The sequence below is a fragment of the Aquarana catesbeiana genome, linkage group LG06, assembly GCF_042186555.1.
Source record: "Aquarana catesbeiana isolate 2022-GZ linkage group LG06, ASM4218655v1, whole genome shotgun sequence".
NCBI lineage: Eukaryota > Metazoa > Chordata > Amphibia > Anura > Ranidae > Aquarana > Aquarana catesbeiana.
Window position 1 is genome coordinate 58,683,264 of NC_133329.1, and position 16,446 is coordinate 58,699,709.

At 46.0% G+C, this 16,446-nt stretch overlaps 1 protein-coding gene across 2 annotated transcripts in view; it reads right to left on the minus strand.

The window, feature by feature from the left end:
• GDPD3 (glycerophosphodiester phosphodiesterase domain containing 3) overlaps positions 1 to 14,860 on the minus strand; it is a 35,427-nt gene extending 20,567 nt beyond the window's left edge. For both annotated transcript variants that reach the window (XR_012245226.1, XM_073635996.1), the window contains exons 1-3: positions 14,187 to 14,860; positions 9,826 to 10,134; positions 7,753 to 7,795 (exon numbers count right to left, since the gene is read on the minus strand). Coding sequence is in view for 1 of the 2 variants with exons in the window: in XM_073635996.1 (XP_073492097.1) it covers positions 7,753 to 7,795; positions 9,826 to 9,964 (182 nt within the window). In the remaining variant the exon portion in view is untranslated. The remainder of the gene's footprint in view (positions 1 to 7,752; positions 7,796 to 9,825; positions 10,135 to 14,186) is intronic.
• Between the last annotated feature and the right edge of the window lie 1,586 nt (positions 14,861 to 16,446).

Genomic DNA, 16,446 nt, shown 5'->3' on the forward strand with positions numbered 1-16,446 from the left:
AACATACAGTGTGCAGGGGTCAGGAATATTTAACATACAGTGTGCAGAGGACAGGAATATGTAACGTACAGCGTGCAGGGGGTCAGGAATATGCAACGTACAGCATAAAGGGGTCAGAAGTATGTAACGTACAGCGTGCAGGGAGTCAGGAATATGTAACGTACAGCGTGCATGGGTCAGTAATATGTAACGTACAGTGTGAGGGGCCAGGAATATATAACATACAGCATGCAGGGGGTCAGGAATATGTAACGTACAGCATGAAGGGGTCAGAAATATGTAACATACAGCATGCAGGGAGTCAGGAATATGTTATGTACAGTGTGCAGGGGTCAGGAATATGTAATGTACAGTGTGCAGGGGCCAGGAATATGTAATGTACAGTATGCAGGGGTCAGGAATATGTAACGTACAGTGTGCAGGGGTCAGGAATATGTAATGTACAGTATGCAGGGGTCAGGAATATGTAACTTACAGTGTGCAAGGGTCAGGAATATGTAACGTACAGTGTGCAGGGGTCAGGAATATGTAACGTACAGTGTGCAAGGGTCAGGAATATGTAACGTACAGTGTGCAGGGGTCAGGAATATGTAACGTACAGTGTGCAGGGGTCAGGAATATGTAACGTACAGTGTGCAGGGGCCAGGAATATGTAACGTACAGTATGCAGGGGTCAGGAATATGTAATGTACAGTGTGCAGGGGTCAGGAATATGTAACGTACAGTGTGCAGGGGTCAGGAATATGTAACGTACAGTGTGCAGGGGTCAGGAATATGTAATGTACAGTATGCAGGGGTCAGGAATATGTAACATACAGCGTGCAGGGGTCAGGAATATGTAATGTACAGTTTGAGGGGCCAGGGATATATAACGTACAGTGTGCAGGGGTCAGGAATATGTAATGTACAGTGTGTAGGGGTCAGGAATATGTAACGTACAGTGTGTAGGGGACAGGAATATGTAACGTACAGTGTGCAGGGTTCAGGAGTATGTAATGTACAGTGTGCAGGGGCCAGGAATATGTAACGTACAGTGTGCAGGGGCCAGGAGTATGTAACATACGGAGTGCAGAGTAAGGGCCTATTTACGCACGATGCAGTGGGATGCATTTTTTACTGCACTCCAACTGCATAGACAGTCCAAAATCCATTTTATCCTATGGGAACAGTACACACTATTTCAATGCAGTGCAGTGAACAAAAAAAAGTACAGCATGCTGCATTTTTCTGCACTGCAAATGCACAACAATGCCCTCAAATGTATGTAAATGCACAAAACTGCACTGAAATGCAGTGCAGTGAACATAAAAGCCCTTAGAAGACGGAAGGGACCTCAAAGGAAATGCGCGTTTAGGATAAAATGCACCACAAATGCATGCGAATGTGCTTAAGAAATGCGCATCAAATGAATGTCACTGCGCAGTTTCTGGTGTAAATGGGCCCTTAAAGTTCAAAGAAAGAGGGAACTGTCCCATTCCAAGCCCCAAAGTTATGTCTCGGGTCTTCCACGGCATCAGTGCTGGTTTGTAAGGGCTCACTAGCTCAGTAAACATAGCAAAATTGTACAGTGCATAGTGTTGAGTGTAATTAGTGTAACTGGCGTCTCAACATTAGGCCACACCCCTCTGACGCATTTCACCCTGATAGGGCTTATTCATAGCGGTTACTAGAGTCTAATGACAAGTTAAAGCAGGCCACTGGGAACTGCTGTAAAGTTACAGGCAACTGTTAGAGATTTTTGCATGTTAGAATTTTTTAAACATTATTATCACTAATTATCCAACTTGTCCTGCCCAGTCCCAGCTGTGTGTCATGGATCTCCAACCTCCTGCAAGGTTCTGCTCTTTGAACTGTGTGTGCACTCGTGTCACATGGGCCTCACAGCCACAGGTCTGAGGTTATGATTTCCAGAATCCCAGAGCGATGTAGAACACGATTCTGTAATTACGGTGGTAACCGGTAACTCCTGTCATTACACAAGTGCGGTTTACAAACCTCCACTCATATGTTTCTGCCTTGGGTATTGGCAATGCTTTCATGTCACACATCCCAATGCCTCCCTGAGCATGTTCAGCCTCGTCATTACCTGACTGACACCCAACGAGGAAATCATCCGCCACTCAACCCTCCATCATCTGTGTGCTGCAGAGGTGTAAAGGGGGAGAATTAGAAGAATGCTTCTTTTATTGGTGGTCAGTGTGAAGAAAGCCCCTTACATTGGTGGTCAGTGGAAAGAATATCCCTTACATTGGTGGTCAGTGGCAAGAATGTCCTTCTTTGATTGGTGGTCATGGGAAGAATGTCCTCTTTACATTGGTGATCAGTGGGAAGAATGCTCCTTACATTGGTGGTCAGCGGGAAGAATATCCCTTACATTGGTGGTCAGTGGGAAGAGTGGTGGCCATCAGGAAGAATGCCCCTTGCATTGGTGGTCAATGGGAAGAATTCCCCTCCCCTTTACAGATTGGTTACTTTTTGAAGAGGCAGAAATTGCTCATTGCTCAAGAAACCCCCAGCAACCTGTGGAGGAACCCTGGGTGAGAAAGGCTGTGTAAAGGAAGGCGGTAAAGATAGTCATGTTGCTCAGTCCATGCAGATGACACCAAGCTATGTAGTGGAATAAGGTCCTTACAGGATGTCTCCAACTTACAAGCCGACCTCAATGCACTGGCTATTATGTGGCAGATGAGGTTTAATGTTGATAAATGTAAAGTTATGCGCTTGGGGGCTAAGAATATGCATGCATCATATATACTAGGGGGAGTACAATTGGGGGAGTCAATGGTGGAGAAGGATCTGGGAGTTTTGGTAGATCATAAGCTCAATAATAACATGCAATGCCAAGTTGCGGGTTTCAAAGCCAGCAAAGTCCTTTCTTGTATTAAGAGAGGTATGGCCTCTAGAGAGAGAGATATCATTTTGCCCCTGTACAAATCATTACTAAGACCTCATCTGGAATATGCAGTTCAGTTTTGGGCACCAGTTCTCAAAAAGGATATCTGGGAACTGGAGAAAGTGCAGAGAAGGGCAACCAAACTGATAAGAGGCATGGAGGAGCTCAGCTATGAGGAAAGATTAGAGGAACTGAATTTATTCTCTCTTGAGAAGAGGAGATTAAGGGGGGATATGATCAACATGTATAAAAATATAAGGCAGGGGCATACTGACCATTTGGGCACTCGGGCTCTGCACAAGGGCCCCATGCCACTAAGGGGCTCCATCAGGGTTGTCAGCATCAATAAAACCAGGGACAGTATGTAAAAATCTGTGTTTTTTAAAAAAATCCCAAGATTATAGCTGCCCCGCGTCTCCAGTACCTTTTCAATGTGTGTATGTGTATTCTGTGTGTGTATACTGTGTGTGTGTGTATACTGTGTTGTCCATAATCTATTGCCTGGGGGCCCCATAATCTCCTATTGCCTGGGGGCCCCATAATCTCCTACTGCCCGGGGGCCCCATAATCTTCTCCTATTGCCCGGGGGCCCCATAATCTCCTATTGCCCAGGGGCCCCATGAGTTGTCAGTCCGCGCCTGATATAATGGGTCCATATAGTGAACTTGGTGTTGAGTTATTCACTTTAAGGTCATCACAGAGGACAAGGGGGCACTCTTTATGTCTAGAGAAAAAGAGATTTTATCTCCACATAGGGAAAGGCTTCTTCACAGTAAGAGCTGTGAAAATGTGGAATAGACTACCTCCAGAGATTTTTCTGGCAAGCTCAGTAGATGTGTTATTTCCTAAATGTGCATAATATAACTAGGTACTAACATTCATGGCTTTTTTTCAGCAGGAACGCAGGGTAACGCAGTTCCAGCATCTGCAGCTCTGAATGTATGTAATGGCAAGGGGTGCTGGGGAGTACTGGAGGGTCTATTGATGCTGTCTGCTGGTGGATATATTGTTGCTGGAGGGGATCTATTTTTGCAGGAGGAGAGTCTTTTGTTGCTGGGGAGGTCAGTTGTCGCTGGTGGGGGATCTATTGTTGCTGGGGGGGCTCTTATGCTACTGGAAGACAATCATTTCTGGGAGACATCTACTGTTAAGGGAGAGGTCTATTGTTGCTAGCTGTTCAGAGTCTATTGTTGCTGGGGGTGCTCCATTGTTGCTGGCTACAGGTGATCTATTTTACTTCCTATAATTAACAAATTACTTAGCACCACAAATTGATACTTGGTTCTGTATCCATTACTGAGAGGTGGGTAGGGGGTGGAACCAAGGAATGGCGCTCGGAGGTGGGTAGTGAGTGGAACCAAGGAATTGCGCTCGGAGGTGGGTAGTGAGTAGAACCAAGGAATGGTGCTCGGAGGTGGGTAGGGAGTGGAACCATGGAATGGTGCTCGGAGGTGAGTAGGGAGTGGAACCAAGGAATGGTCCTCGGAGGTGGGTAGGGAGTGGAACCAAGGAATGGTGCTCGGAGGTGGGTAGGGAGTGGAATCAAGGAATGGTGCTCGGAGGTGGGTAGGGAGTGGAACCAAGGAATGGTGCTCGGAGGTGGGAAGGGAGTGGAACCAAGGAATGGTGCTCGGAGGTGGGAAGGGAGTGGAACCAAGGAATGGTGCTCGGAGGTGGGTAGGGATTGGAACCAAGGAATGGTGCTCTGAAGTGGGTAGGGAGTGGAACCAAGGAATGGTGCTCGGAGGTGGGTAGTGAGTGGAACCAAGGAATTGCGCTCGGAGGTGGGTAGTGAGTAGAACCAAGGAATGGTGCTCGGAGGTGGGTAGGGAGTGGAACCATGGAATGGTGCTCGGAGGTGGGTAGGGAGTGGAACCAAGGAATGGTGCTCGGAGGTGGGTAGGGAGTGGAACCAAGGAATGGTGCTCGGAGGTGGGTAGGGAGTGGAACCAAGGAATGGTGCTCGGAGGTGGGTAGGGAGTGGAACCAAGGAATGGTGCTCGGAGGTGGGAAGGGAGTGGAACCAAGGAATGGTGCTCGGAGGTGGGAAGGGAGTGGAACCAAGGAATGGTGCTCGGAGGTGGGTAGGGATTGGAACCAAGGAATGGTGCTCGGAGGTGGGTAGGGAGTGGAACCAAGGAATGGTGCTCGGAGGTGGGTAGGGAGTGGAACCAAGTAATGGTGCTCAGAGGTGGGTAGGGAGTGGAACCAAGGAATGGTGCTCGGAGGTGGGTAGGGAGTGGAACCAAGGAATGGTGCTCAGAGGTGGGTAGGGAGTGGAACCAAGGAATGGTGCTCGGAGGTGGGTAGGGAGTGGAACTAAGGAATGGTGCTCGGAGGTGGGTAGGGAGTGGAACCAAGGAATGGTGCTCGGAGGTGGGTAGGAAGTGGAACCAAGGAATGGTGCTTCTAGGTGTATAGAGGGTGGAACCATGGAATGGTGCTCGGAGGTGAGTAGGGAGTGGAACCAAGGAATGGTCCTCGGAGGTGGGTAGGGAGTGGAACCAAGGAATGGTGCTCGGAGGTGGGTAGGGAGTGGAATCAAGGAATGGTGCTCGGAGGTGGGTAGGGAGTGGAACCAAGGAATGGTGCTCGGAGGTGGGAAGGGAGTGGAACCAAGGAATGGTGCTCGGAGGTGGGAAGGGAGTGGAACCAAGGAATGGTGCTCGGAGGTGGGTAGGGATTGGAACCAAGGAATGGTGCTCTGAAGTGGGTAGGGAGTGGAACCAGGAATGGTGCTCGGAGGTGGGTAGTGAGTGGAACCAAGGAATTGCGCTCGGAGGTGGGTAGTGAGTAGAACCAAGGAATGGTGCTCGGAGGTGGGTAGGGAGTGGAACCATGGAATGGTGCTCGGAGGTGGGTAGGGAGTGGAACCAAGGAATGGTGCTCGGAGGTGGGTAGGGAGTGGAACCAAGGAATGGTGCTCGGAGGTGGGTAGGGAGTGGAACCAAGGAATGGTGCTCGGAGGTGGGTAGGGAGTGGAACCAAGGAATGGTGCTCGGAGGTGGGAAGGGAGTGGAACCAAGGAATGGTGCTCGGAGGTGGGTAGGGAGTGGAACCAAGGAATGGTGCTCGGAGGTGGGTAGGGAGTGGAACCAAGGAATGGTGCTCAGAGGTGGGTAGGGAGTGGAACCAAGGAATGGTGCTCGGAGGTGGGTAGGGAGTGGAACCAAGGAATGGTGCTCACAGGTGGGTAGGGAGTGGAACCAAGGACTGGTGCTCGGAGGTGGGTAGGGAGTGGAACTAAGGAATGGTGCTCGGAGGTGGGTAGGGAGTGGAACCAAGGAATGGTGCTCGGAGGTGGGTAGGAAGTGGAACCAAGGAATGGTGCTTCTAGGTGGATAGAGGGTGGAACCAAGGAATGGTGCTTGGAGGTGGGTAGGGGGTGGAACCAAGCTCGGAGGTGGGTAGGGAAGGAATGGTGCTCGGAGGTGGGTAGGGAGTGGAACCAAGGAATGGTGCTCAGAGGTGGGTAGGGAGTGGAACCAAGGAATGGTGCTCGGAGGTAGGTAGGGAGTGGAACCAAGGAATGGTGCTCAGAGGTGGGTAGGGAGTGGAACCAAGGAATGGTGCTCGGAGGTGGGTAGGGAGTGGAACTAAGGAATGGTGCTCGGAGGTGGGTAGGGAGTGGAACCAAGGAATGGTGCTCGGAGGTGGGTAGGAAGTGGAACCAAGGAATGGTGCTTCTAGGTGGATAGAGGGTGGAACCAAGGAATGGTGCTTGGAGGTGGGTAGGGGGTGGAACCAAGCTCGGAGGTGGGTAGGGGTGGAACCAAGGAATGGTGCTCGGAGGTGGGTAGGGAGTGGAACCAGGGAATGGTGCTCAGAGGTGGGTAGGGGGTGGAACCGAAGAATGGTGCTCGGAGGTAGGTAGGGAGTGGAACCAAGGAATGGTGCTCGGAGGTTGACACAAGAGGTCACTCTGCAGGAGGGAGTTCCTGAACCTATTCTCAGAAAAAAAAAGCCCTGCTAACATTTATTGGTAAAGTTGATCCAGGGAATATCCAGTTGCCTCTCAGGGATCAGGAAGGAATTTTTCCCCTGCTGAAGCAAATTGGATCATGCTTTGCTGGGGGATTTTTTGTCTTCCTCTGGATCAACCGTGGGTGACGGATTGTGCATATGGAGGTTTTCTATTTGTGTGTGTTTTTTTTCTCTCTCTGTAGTTTGGACTGGATGGACTTTTGTCTTTTTTTTTCAACCAGATTAACTATGTATGCTGCCAGTTATGACAACATGGTCATACAACATCATCCAACCAGGAATGGGTAAAATCAATGTGCTTTGTGCCTCATTGACCTGCCTTCGGTGAGTGGATGCTACGCTGACATAACGGAGCAGGGTCATTGTCTATATATGGTGGAAAAACCTTTTTATCTTGGGGCAATGAGGACATTTGGTAAGTGCTCTGCATCTAATCAAAATGCTCTTCTGGAGGGCAATATTGAGGATCAGTGGGGTACATCATTATGTGACATTCAACCCAACCCAGGATGATGCAGGGGGAATACTTGAACACATCAAGAGATCTAGCCTCAAAGGAAGACCTTATGCTGAGATTATTAAAATAAAATCAGTTTATCAAAGACTTGAAACTGTCTTTACTACTCTATAACAACCCATTGGAATCTGAAATCGACTTTCTCATATGGTATGTTGCCTGTGACCTGTTTGGGTGGTTGCCTTCACTTCCTGTGGCATTCTGTCACCACAAAAATATGTCTGAAGTTTTTCTAGTCACAATCTGATTGGTTGCTCTGGGCCATGGTTATTACTCAAGAAGTTTGATTACAAAACAGGACTTGGTCGTGTTATACACATGAACATGAACATGAACAGGTCAACCATGCCAGACCCACTTGTCAAACGCTCCTATGGTGTTCTCGATCCTCTCTCCAGCTCCTGGAAGACACACATAGAATAATTCCAAGGTCAGTTTAATCTCAAAAAATCTTTGTGAATTGAGTTCTATTTATTTTATCATTTACATATCATGCTTTCTTATTTTCCTATAGATACGGTCTCTGCTGTGCTCCTTGTATACAAGTCTGATTTCATCAACCTGCAAAAATACTAGATCAATAAGAATAACACTGGACTGTATCGCTGGCTTGAACATGGTGATCACTTTTTATCATACCTTTCCTCACCTCTTGCCGAGGACTGTATGCACATGTACTATATTGTCAGAAGTATTGGGACGCCTGCCTTTACATGCAAGCACATGAACTTTAATGGCATCCCAGTCTTAGTCCGTAGGGTTCAATATTGAGTTGGCCCACCCTTTGCAGCTATACCAGCTTCAACTCTTCTCCGAAGGCTGTCCACAAGGTTTAGGAGTGTCTATGAGGATGTTTGACCATTCTTCCAGAACCGTATTTGTGAGGTCAGGCACTGATGTAGGACAAGAAGGCCTGGCTCGCAGTCTCCGTTCTAATTCATCCCAAAGGTGTTCTATTGGGTTGAGGTCAGGACTCTGTGAAGGTCAGTGAAGTTCCTCCACCCCAAACTCGCTCATCCATGTCTTTATGGACCTTGCTTTGTGCACTGGTGAGCAGTCATGTTGGAACAGGAAGGGGCCATCCCCAAACTGTTCCCACAAAGTTGGGAGCATGAAATTTTCCAAAATGTCTTGGTATGCTGACGCCTTAAGAGTTCCCTTCACTGGAACTAAGGGGCCAAGCCCAACCCCTGAAAAACAACCTCACACCATAATCCCCCTCCACCAAATGATTTGGACCAGTGCACAAAGAAATATCCATAAAGATATGAATGAGCAAGATTGAGGTGAAGGAACTTGACTGGCCTGCACAGAGCCCCGACCTCACCCCCTATAGAACACCTTTGGGATGAATTAGAGCGGAGACTGCAAGCCAGGCCTTCTCCTACCACATCAGTGCCTGACCTCACAAATGCTCTTCTGGAAGAATGGTCAAACATTCCCATAGACACACTCCTAAACCTTGTGGACAACCTTCCCAAAAGAGTTGAAGCTGTTATAGCTGCAAAGGGTGGGCCAACTCAATATTGAAACCTACGGAGGAAGACAGGAATGCCATTAAAGTTCATATGCTTGTAAAGGCAGGTGTCCCAACACTTTTGGTAATATAGTGTGTGGGTGTATATATATATATATTAAAAAAAAAAAAAAAAAAAATATATATATATATATATATATATATATATATATATATATATATATATACGCACACACTATATTACCAAAAGTATTTGGATATATATTGGGATATATATATTTAAAGTTTGTGTGTGTGTGTGTGTGTGTGTGTATATATATATATATATATATATATATACATACATATATACACACAAACCTTAAATGTATCCTTAGAGGGGGCTGAAGTTGCTGACCTTCTTCTGAAAATGCCAGTGCTTGCTCTAAGTTGCTGACCCAAAGTCCTGGACACAGAGGGTCAGCATGACAGCCAGGTATTTAGCATTTTCAGAAGGAGAAGTCATGCCATCCTTATATTTCCTGGGAATTTTAATGGCACATGTAATGAATGACTGACCCCACAGGAACCTTCCATGACTGTTACAGTTGACAGAGCTGCATAGGAGTGCCCACAGGGTGTGCCAGGTGTGCCTGGGCACACCCTAATCGCCTTGTGTGGTGCATATTCCCCCCTGTTTAGACCACTGATATTTCATCCCCCAAAAAAATGTTATAAAAGAAAATAATTTTTTGGAAAAGAAAATAAACAAAACTACACTGTCCACTGCCCTACTGACACCATCAGTACATATACCCATGCATATTTATTTGAGCTTTCGGGTGCACACCCTAATGCAAGAGGCTGCACACACCTATGCAGAGCTGCTTGACGTTTTTCTCTTTTCGGTGTAGAGGAGTAAGTGAACCCCCCCCCACCACCCACCCACCTACCTGTGGCCAGATGTGTACTCACCTCCTCGGTGGGAGATGTGCCGGCAATTGAAGGGTAGCCTCTTCTTCCGGTGCAGAATGTGAGGATTCTTCAGGAGGTAGTAGGAGGTGGCGGCGTAGCCCCCCAGAACTGGCACCAGGTAGTACAATGAGGGCAGCATGACGTCGGGTGCTCGTGGGGTCGATGATGGGATGATAGGGGGGAGTTCTCCAGGCAGGCAGCGGGGAGGCTCCAATTGGATCCTGGCAGGGAGACGGTCTCAGCAATGATGCAGAAGAAAATAATCATTAATAGGAGCTGAAGGGTGGATCTGTAGAGGAGACGCAGCAGCTGACGAAGAGAACAGAAGATGGAGGCAGGTTAGATGTGCCAGCAGTTAACCCCTGCCTGCCCACCTCTCTGTCCCCTTGATGTCCCCTTCACTTGTCACTCTGCCTGTAATACTGGCTCTGCCTCATTCCCTCCTCCGCCCCCGTCACAGTCATTGCACTGGAACACTGCCTATGACAAACATGGCAAACCGGTGTTTTTTTTTGTTTTTTTTGCGCCGCATGCGACCCTCTGCTATCGGAAATTAAATTGAATTAGACCGCTCTACATTGAGGCGGTGCCCTCTTATAATATTGTGCATCATGTTTAATCATCACGGTAATATTTTTGCAATTCACAAAAAAAAAAGAAAAATGCAATTAACAAAACCAGATGTAAAATAGTTCAAAGTACTCTAATAAAAAATGATATTTGCTGCATTAATCTGTGCAGTGCTGTGATCATCGATAACGTCCGGGATGTCTGGGGAACTTATTGTAGTCCCATGGCTGCACCGGAATTGGACAGTTTAGCAGTTGGCTACTGTATATGGTTTTTCTAGCATGGATGGTATATTGGAGCCTATCTGATCTAAAGTTTATGTGTAAAAATATGTGTACATATTGAAAAATATTTTAAAATCCTATTGATCATTTACCAACTTTTATTTTGTATATGTCATAAATATATATACACACACAGTATATACTCTAGATATAAAATACAAAATATTAATTTTCACAAAGTATGTTGCTTCAGTGTTTTTAGATCTTTTTGTCAGATGTTCCTATGGTATACTGAAATTTAATTACAAGCATTTCATAAGTGTCAAATGCTTTTATTGACAATTACATTAAGTTTATGAAAAGAGTCAATATTTGCCGTGGTGACCCTTCTTTTTTCAAGACCTCTGCAATTTACCCTGGATTGCCGTCAATCAACCTTCGGGGACCACATCCTGACTGATGACAGCCCATTTTTGTATAATCAATGCTTGGAGTTTGTCAGAATTTTGTGGGGGGTTTTTTTGGTCACCCGCCCCTTGAGGATTGACCACAAGTTCTCAATGGGATTAAGGTCTGGGGAGTTTCCTGGCCATGGACCCAAAATGTTGTTTAGTTCCCAAGTCACTTTTGCCGTGTACTCACGGGTGGACTTTTTGACCGGACTGGTCCGACGGAACGAATCCGTCGGTCAATCCGACCGCGTGTGGGCTTCATCGGACCTTCAGCAGACTTTTTCTGTCGAAAATCAGACGGACTTTAAATTTGGAACATGTTTCAAATCTTTCCGACGAACTCGAGTCCGGTCGAAAAATCAGTACGTCTGTATGCTAGTCCGACGGACAAAAAAGGACGCAAGGGCAGCTATTGTCTACTGGCTATCAACTTCCTTATTCTAGTCCCTTCGTAGGTAATCACGTTCATACCAACGGACTTCCGAACGGACTTTAGTCCGTTCGTGTGTGGGCAAGTCCAGCCATCCGAAAGTCCGTCATAACTCCGTCGAAAGTCTGTCAGAAAGACCGTCGGATGTTTGATGCTGAAAAGTCCGCTCGTGTGTACACAGCATAAGTTATCACTTTTGCCTTATGGCAAGGTGCTCCATCATGCTGGAAAAGCCATTGTTCCTCACCAAACTGTTTGTGGATGGTTGGGAGAAGTTGCTCTCAGAGGTTGTTTTTGTATCATTCTTTATTCATGGCTGTGTTCTTGGGCAAAATTATAAGTGAGCTCACTCCCTTGGCTGAGAAGTAACCCCACACATGAATGGTCTCAGGATGCTTTACTGTTGGGATGACACAGGACTGATGGTAGCGCTCACCTTTTCTTCTCTGGACAAGGTTCTTTCCGGATGCCCAAAACAATTGGAAAGGGGATTCATCAGACAAAATGACTTTACCCCAGTCCTCAGCAGTCCAATTCCTGTACCTTTTGCAGAATATCAGTCTGTCCCTCCCATATTTTTCCTGGAGAGAAGTGGTTTCTTTGCTGCCCTTCCTGATACCAGGTCATCCTCCAAAAGTCTTCTCCTCACTGTGCGTGCAGATGCCCTCACACCAGTCTGCTGCCATTCCTGAGCAAGCTCTCCACTGGTGGTGCCCCGATCCCACAGCTGAATCAACTGTAGGAGAAGCTTGCTGGCGCTTGCTGGACTTTCTTGGGCGCCTTGAAGCCTTCTTCACAAATGCAGTGGAAATGTTTTTTATGGGATTCATGGCAAAGAGGGACTTTGCAATTAACTGCAATTCATCTGATCACTCTTCATAACATTCTGGAGTATATGCAAACTGCCATCATAAAAACTGAGGCAGTAGGCTTTGTTAAAATTAATAGTTGTATAATTCTCAAAACTTTTGGCCATGGCTGTATATACAGTAAATGTGCTATATATATATATATATATATATATATATATATATATATATATATATATATATATATATATATATATATACACACACACACACACACACAAACTTTAAATATATATATATCCCAATATATATCCAAATACTTTTGGTAATATAGTGTGTGCGTATATATATATATATATATATATATATATATATATATATTTTTTTTTTTAATATATATATATATACACCCACACCCTATATTACCAAAAGTGTTGGGACACCTGCCTTTACAAGCATATGAACTTTAATGGCATTCCTGTCTTCCTCCGTAGGTTTCAATATTGAGTTGGCCCACCCTTTGCAGCTATAACAGCTTCAACTCTTTTGGGAAGGTTGTCCACAAGGTTTAGGAGTGTGTCTATGGGAATGTTTGACCATTCTTCCAGAAGAGCATTTGTGAGGTCAGGCACTGATATGGTAGGAGAAGGCCTGGCTTGCAGTCTCCGCTCTAATTCATCCCAAAGGTGTTCTATAGGGGGTGAGGTCGGGGCTCTGTGCAGGCCAGTCAAGTTCCTTCACCTCAATCTTGCTCATTCATATCTTTATGGATATTTCTTTGTGCACTGGTCCAAATCATTTGGTATATATATATATATATATATATATATATATATATATATATATATATACACACACACACACACACTATATATATATATATATATATATATATATATATATATCCTTATAACATGTGATTCAAGAAAAAATTCAAATATCAGTGACGGCATAATAAAATAATAATAAAATAATGTAAAACTGTAGATACTAAACTGAAATTATTAGCAATTAGAATGATGGCAATATACAGGACATGAGGAAAAGGAGCATGGAAGGTTGATAATGGTTGTATTCATAGTACTGTTAATCTAGTAAGACTAATAAAATATTCTTATTAGCATATTAGTGATAATATTATAATGTTAATAACTGGGTACCTTCTTTTCCGGTACTAAGATGTGTACAGCTATACTGTCCTAGCACTGGGTACCTTCTCTTCTGGTACTGGGCTCTGTCCATCTATACAGTTCTGGCACTGGGTACCTTCTCTTTTGGTACTGGACTGTGTACATCTATACTGTCCTGGCACTGGGCACCTTCTCTTTTGGTGCTGGGCTGTGTACATCCATACTGTCCTGGCACTGAGTACCTTCTCTACTGGTACTGGGCTGTGTCCATCTATACTGTCCGGGCACTGGGCACCTTCTCTTTTGGTGCTGGGCTATGTACATCTAGACTAGACTGTCCTGGCACTGGGTGCCTTCTGTTTTGGTACTGAGCTGAGTACATCTAGACTATCCTGGCACTGGGTACCTTCTCTACTGGTACTGAGCTGTGCACATTCAGGCAATCCTGGCACTGGGTACCTTCTCTTTTGGTGCTGGGCTGTGTACATCTAGACTGTCCTGGAACTAATTACCTTCTCTTCTATTACTGGGTTGTGTAAACCTAGACTGCCCTGGTGCTGGGTGCTTTCTCTTTTGGTTCTGGACTGTGTACATTTATACCATCCTGGCATTGAGTACCTTCTTAATTGGTACTGGGCTGTGTACATCGACTCTCCTGGCACTGGGTACCTTCTCTTCTGGTACTGGGCTGTGTACATCTAGACTGTCCTGGCACTGGGCACGTTTTCTATTGATACTGTCCTTACCTGGTATAAGTTGGCTCCTCTCTTGGCTCAAAAAAACAAGTTCCTCTCCTGGCACAGATTTCCAGTTCTTATATTGGCGCAGAATCCCAGCTCCTCTGTGGGCACAGAATTTCAGCTCTTCTCCTGGCACAGAATTCCAGCTCCTCTATTGGCACAGAATTACAGCTCTTCTCCTGGCACAAATTTCCAGCTCCTCTATTGGCACAGAATTCAAGCTCTTCTCCTGGCACAGATTTCCAGCTCCTCTCCTGGCAGAGTCCTTCTACGCTCTCTCTCTGGTCACAGCGTATCTGCCCTAGGTTCTTCTCTTGGTACAAAGCAGATTAGCCCCCTTCTCTTTGTCCTGGCACTCTGTTGTGCCATCTTTCTACTTGTTCTCTGAACTGGAAGGGAATTCTGAGCATCAGCAGAACAGAAGAACAGCAATCAGCAGTTTAGGGTCAGCAGTGTGTTGGCCCTGCAGAGGTTCCAGCACTGGACACTGGCCTCTTCTGAGCTCACAGGGCTCAGGTGTGATTTCAGATCTGCTCTGCTGGGTTCCTGGGGCCACGTCTCAAGATACCTGTACAGAAGCAAAGGCTGTTCCCAGGCAGCTGAAAGGTTAACTCCCTATCTCAGTTACAAACACACCCACCTGCATTCTTGGGCAGGTATGTGCCCGCTCACCTGATCACACATGGACAGAACCTGTTTGGGTGGCAGCCTAGGGTCAGGGAGTTGTGACTTTTTCCTGCCCATCCCCTAGGGCAGCCTGCAGATATCTTGATGATAAACTGGTGGGAAGCTGGTATGTCATCAGTTGTTGAATTAATACAGTTATAGGCAAATCCGTGAAATTAACAGCATGTACAGGTGCATGCATGAAAAAGTGTTTTGGGAAGAATACCTTTTTTTTTTTATGTGTTCCCATTCTGGAGATTTCCCATCACTTCCTGTCCTGGAGACATATTGCAGTAAAAGTTTTTTTAATACGTACACATGACTGCGGCTTTATTTAACTTCCTACCCTGATGACGCAGGAGAACAAATAGGGGAAGAAGTTGTGAGCAGGACAAGAAGGCAGGGACAGCAAACGAGCACAATCATAAATTCCTCACGCTGCTAAAATGCTTTCACCACCTAGGGCTGTGACAGCCTGTTTTGAAAGACTGAGATCTAAAGTGGTTGTAAACCTCAGACATGAAATATAAACAAAACATATCCCTCTATAGTGTGTACTTGTCTCAGTCCAGCGCACTAAGTGTCATTTCTGTCTGCTGCTTCTTTCCTCTGCTATCAGCAAGAGTCACTTAAGATTTCCTGACACCAAGAGAAAAATGGTGACGGGAGGGAGATCCAGCTGATTAACAGCCTGAGTTCTTTTCCTGTGCGCTGTGAGAAAGGAGGGGAGAGTCCCTTCTCTTCAATCAGCTTTCAGAGCTCTCCAAAGTATAACTTTAGATCTCCACCCCCTTTTTTCTGACCGCTCAGACAAGCTTTATAAATTCTGGGATGGATATGGAGAAGAAAAGACTGCAGACAAGCGGAGTTAGACTTACCGGTAACTCCTTTTCTGAGAGTCTTCCAGGACAGCCCATGAGACCTAGGATTTCTCCGACCAGGACAGGAAACACATTAACCCCACCAGATAAAAGGCAGTCCTCCAGGCCTCCCCTTCAGTATTCTCGAGAATCATAGGACGTCCCTGCAAAACATATGCATAACACATAATTCAAGACATAACTGGATGGGAATCCGGCTGTCCTGGAAGACTCTCAGAAAAGGCGTTACCGGTAAGTCTAACTCAGCTTTTCTCAAGTCGTCTTCCAGGACAGCCCATGAGACGGTAAACCAGAACTTAGCAGTCTAGGGAGGGACCACTGCCTGGAGGATCTTTCGACCAAACGCCTGCTCCTAAGATAGGAGGTCCAGGAGATAATTTTTAACACAGATCGAAAAACTGGACCAGGTGGCCACCTTACATATTTGTTCCAGTGTGGCTCCAGCACTTTCAGCTCAAGATGCGGGAAAGGCTCTTGAACGCACATTGACAAATGGCAGGGAAACTTTCATAACCCTATAGGATTCAGCAATTGCCTGCTTTATTCACCTGGCTATGGTGGTCTTGGATGCTCCCTTACCTTTATGGGCCCCAGAAAAAAGAACAAATAAAGCATCTGATTTTCTAAAACTTTTGGTGACCTCTAGGTAGAAGAGAAGAATTCTTCCGACATCTAGGAAACTAAAGTTCTTCTCTTTCTCGCCCTTGGGCAAATTGCAA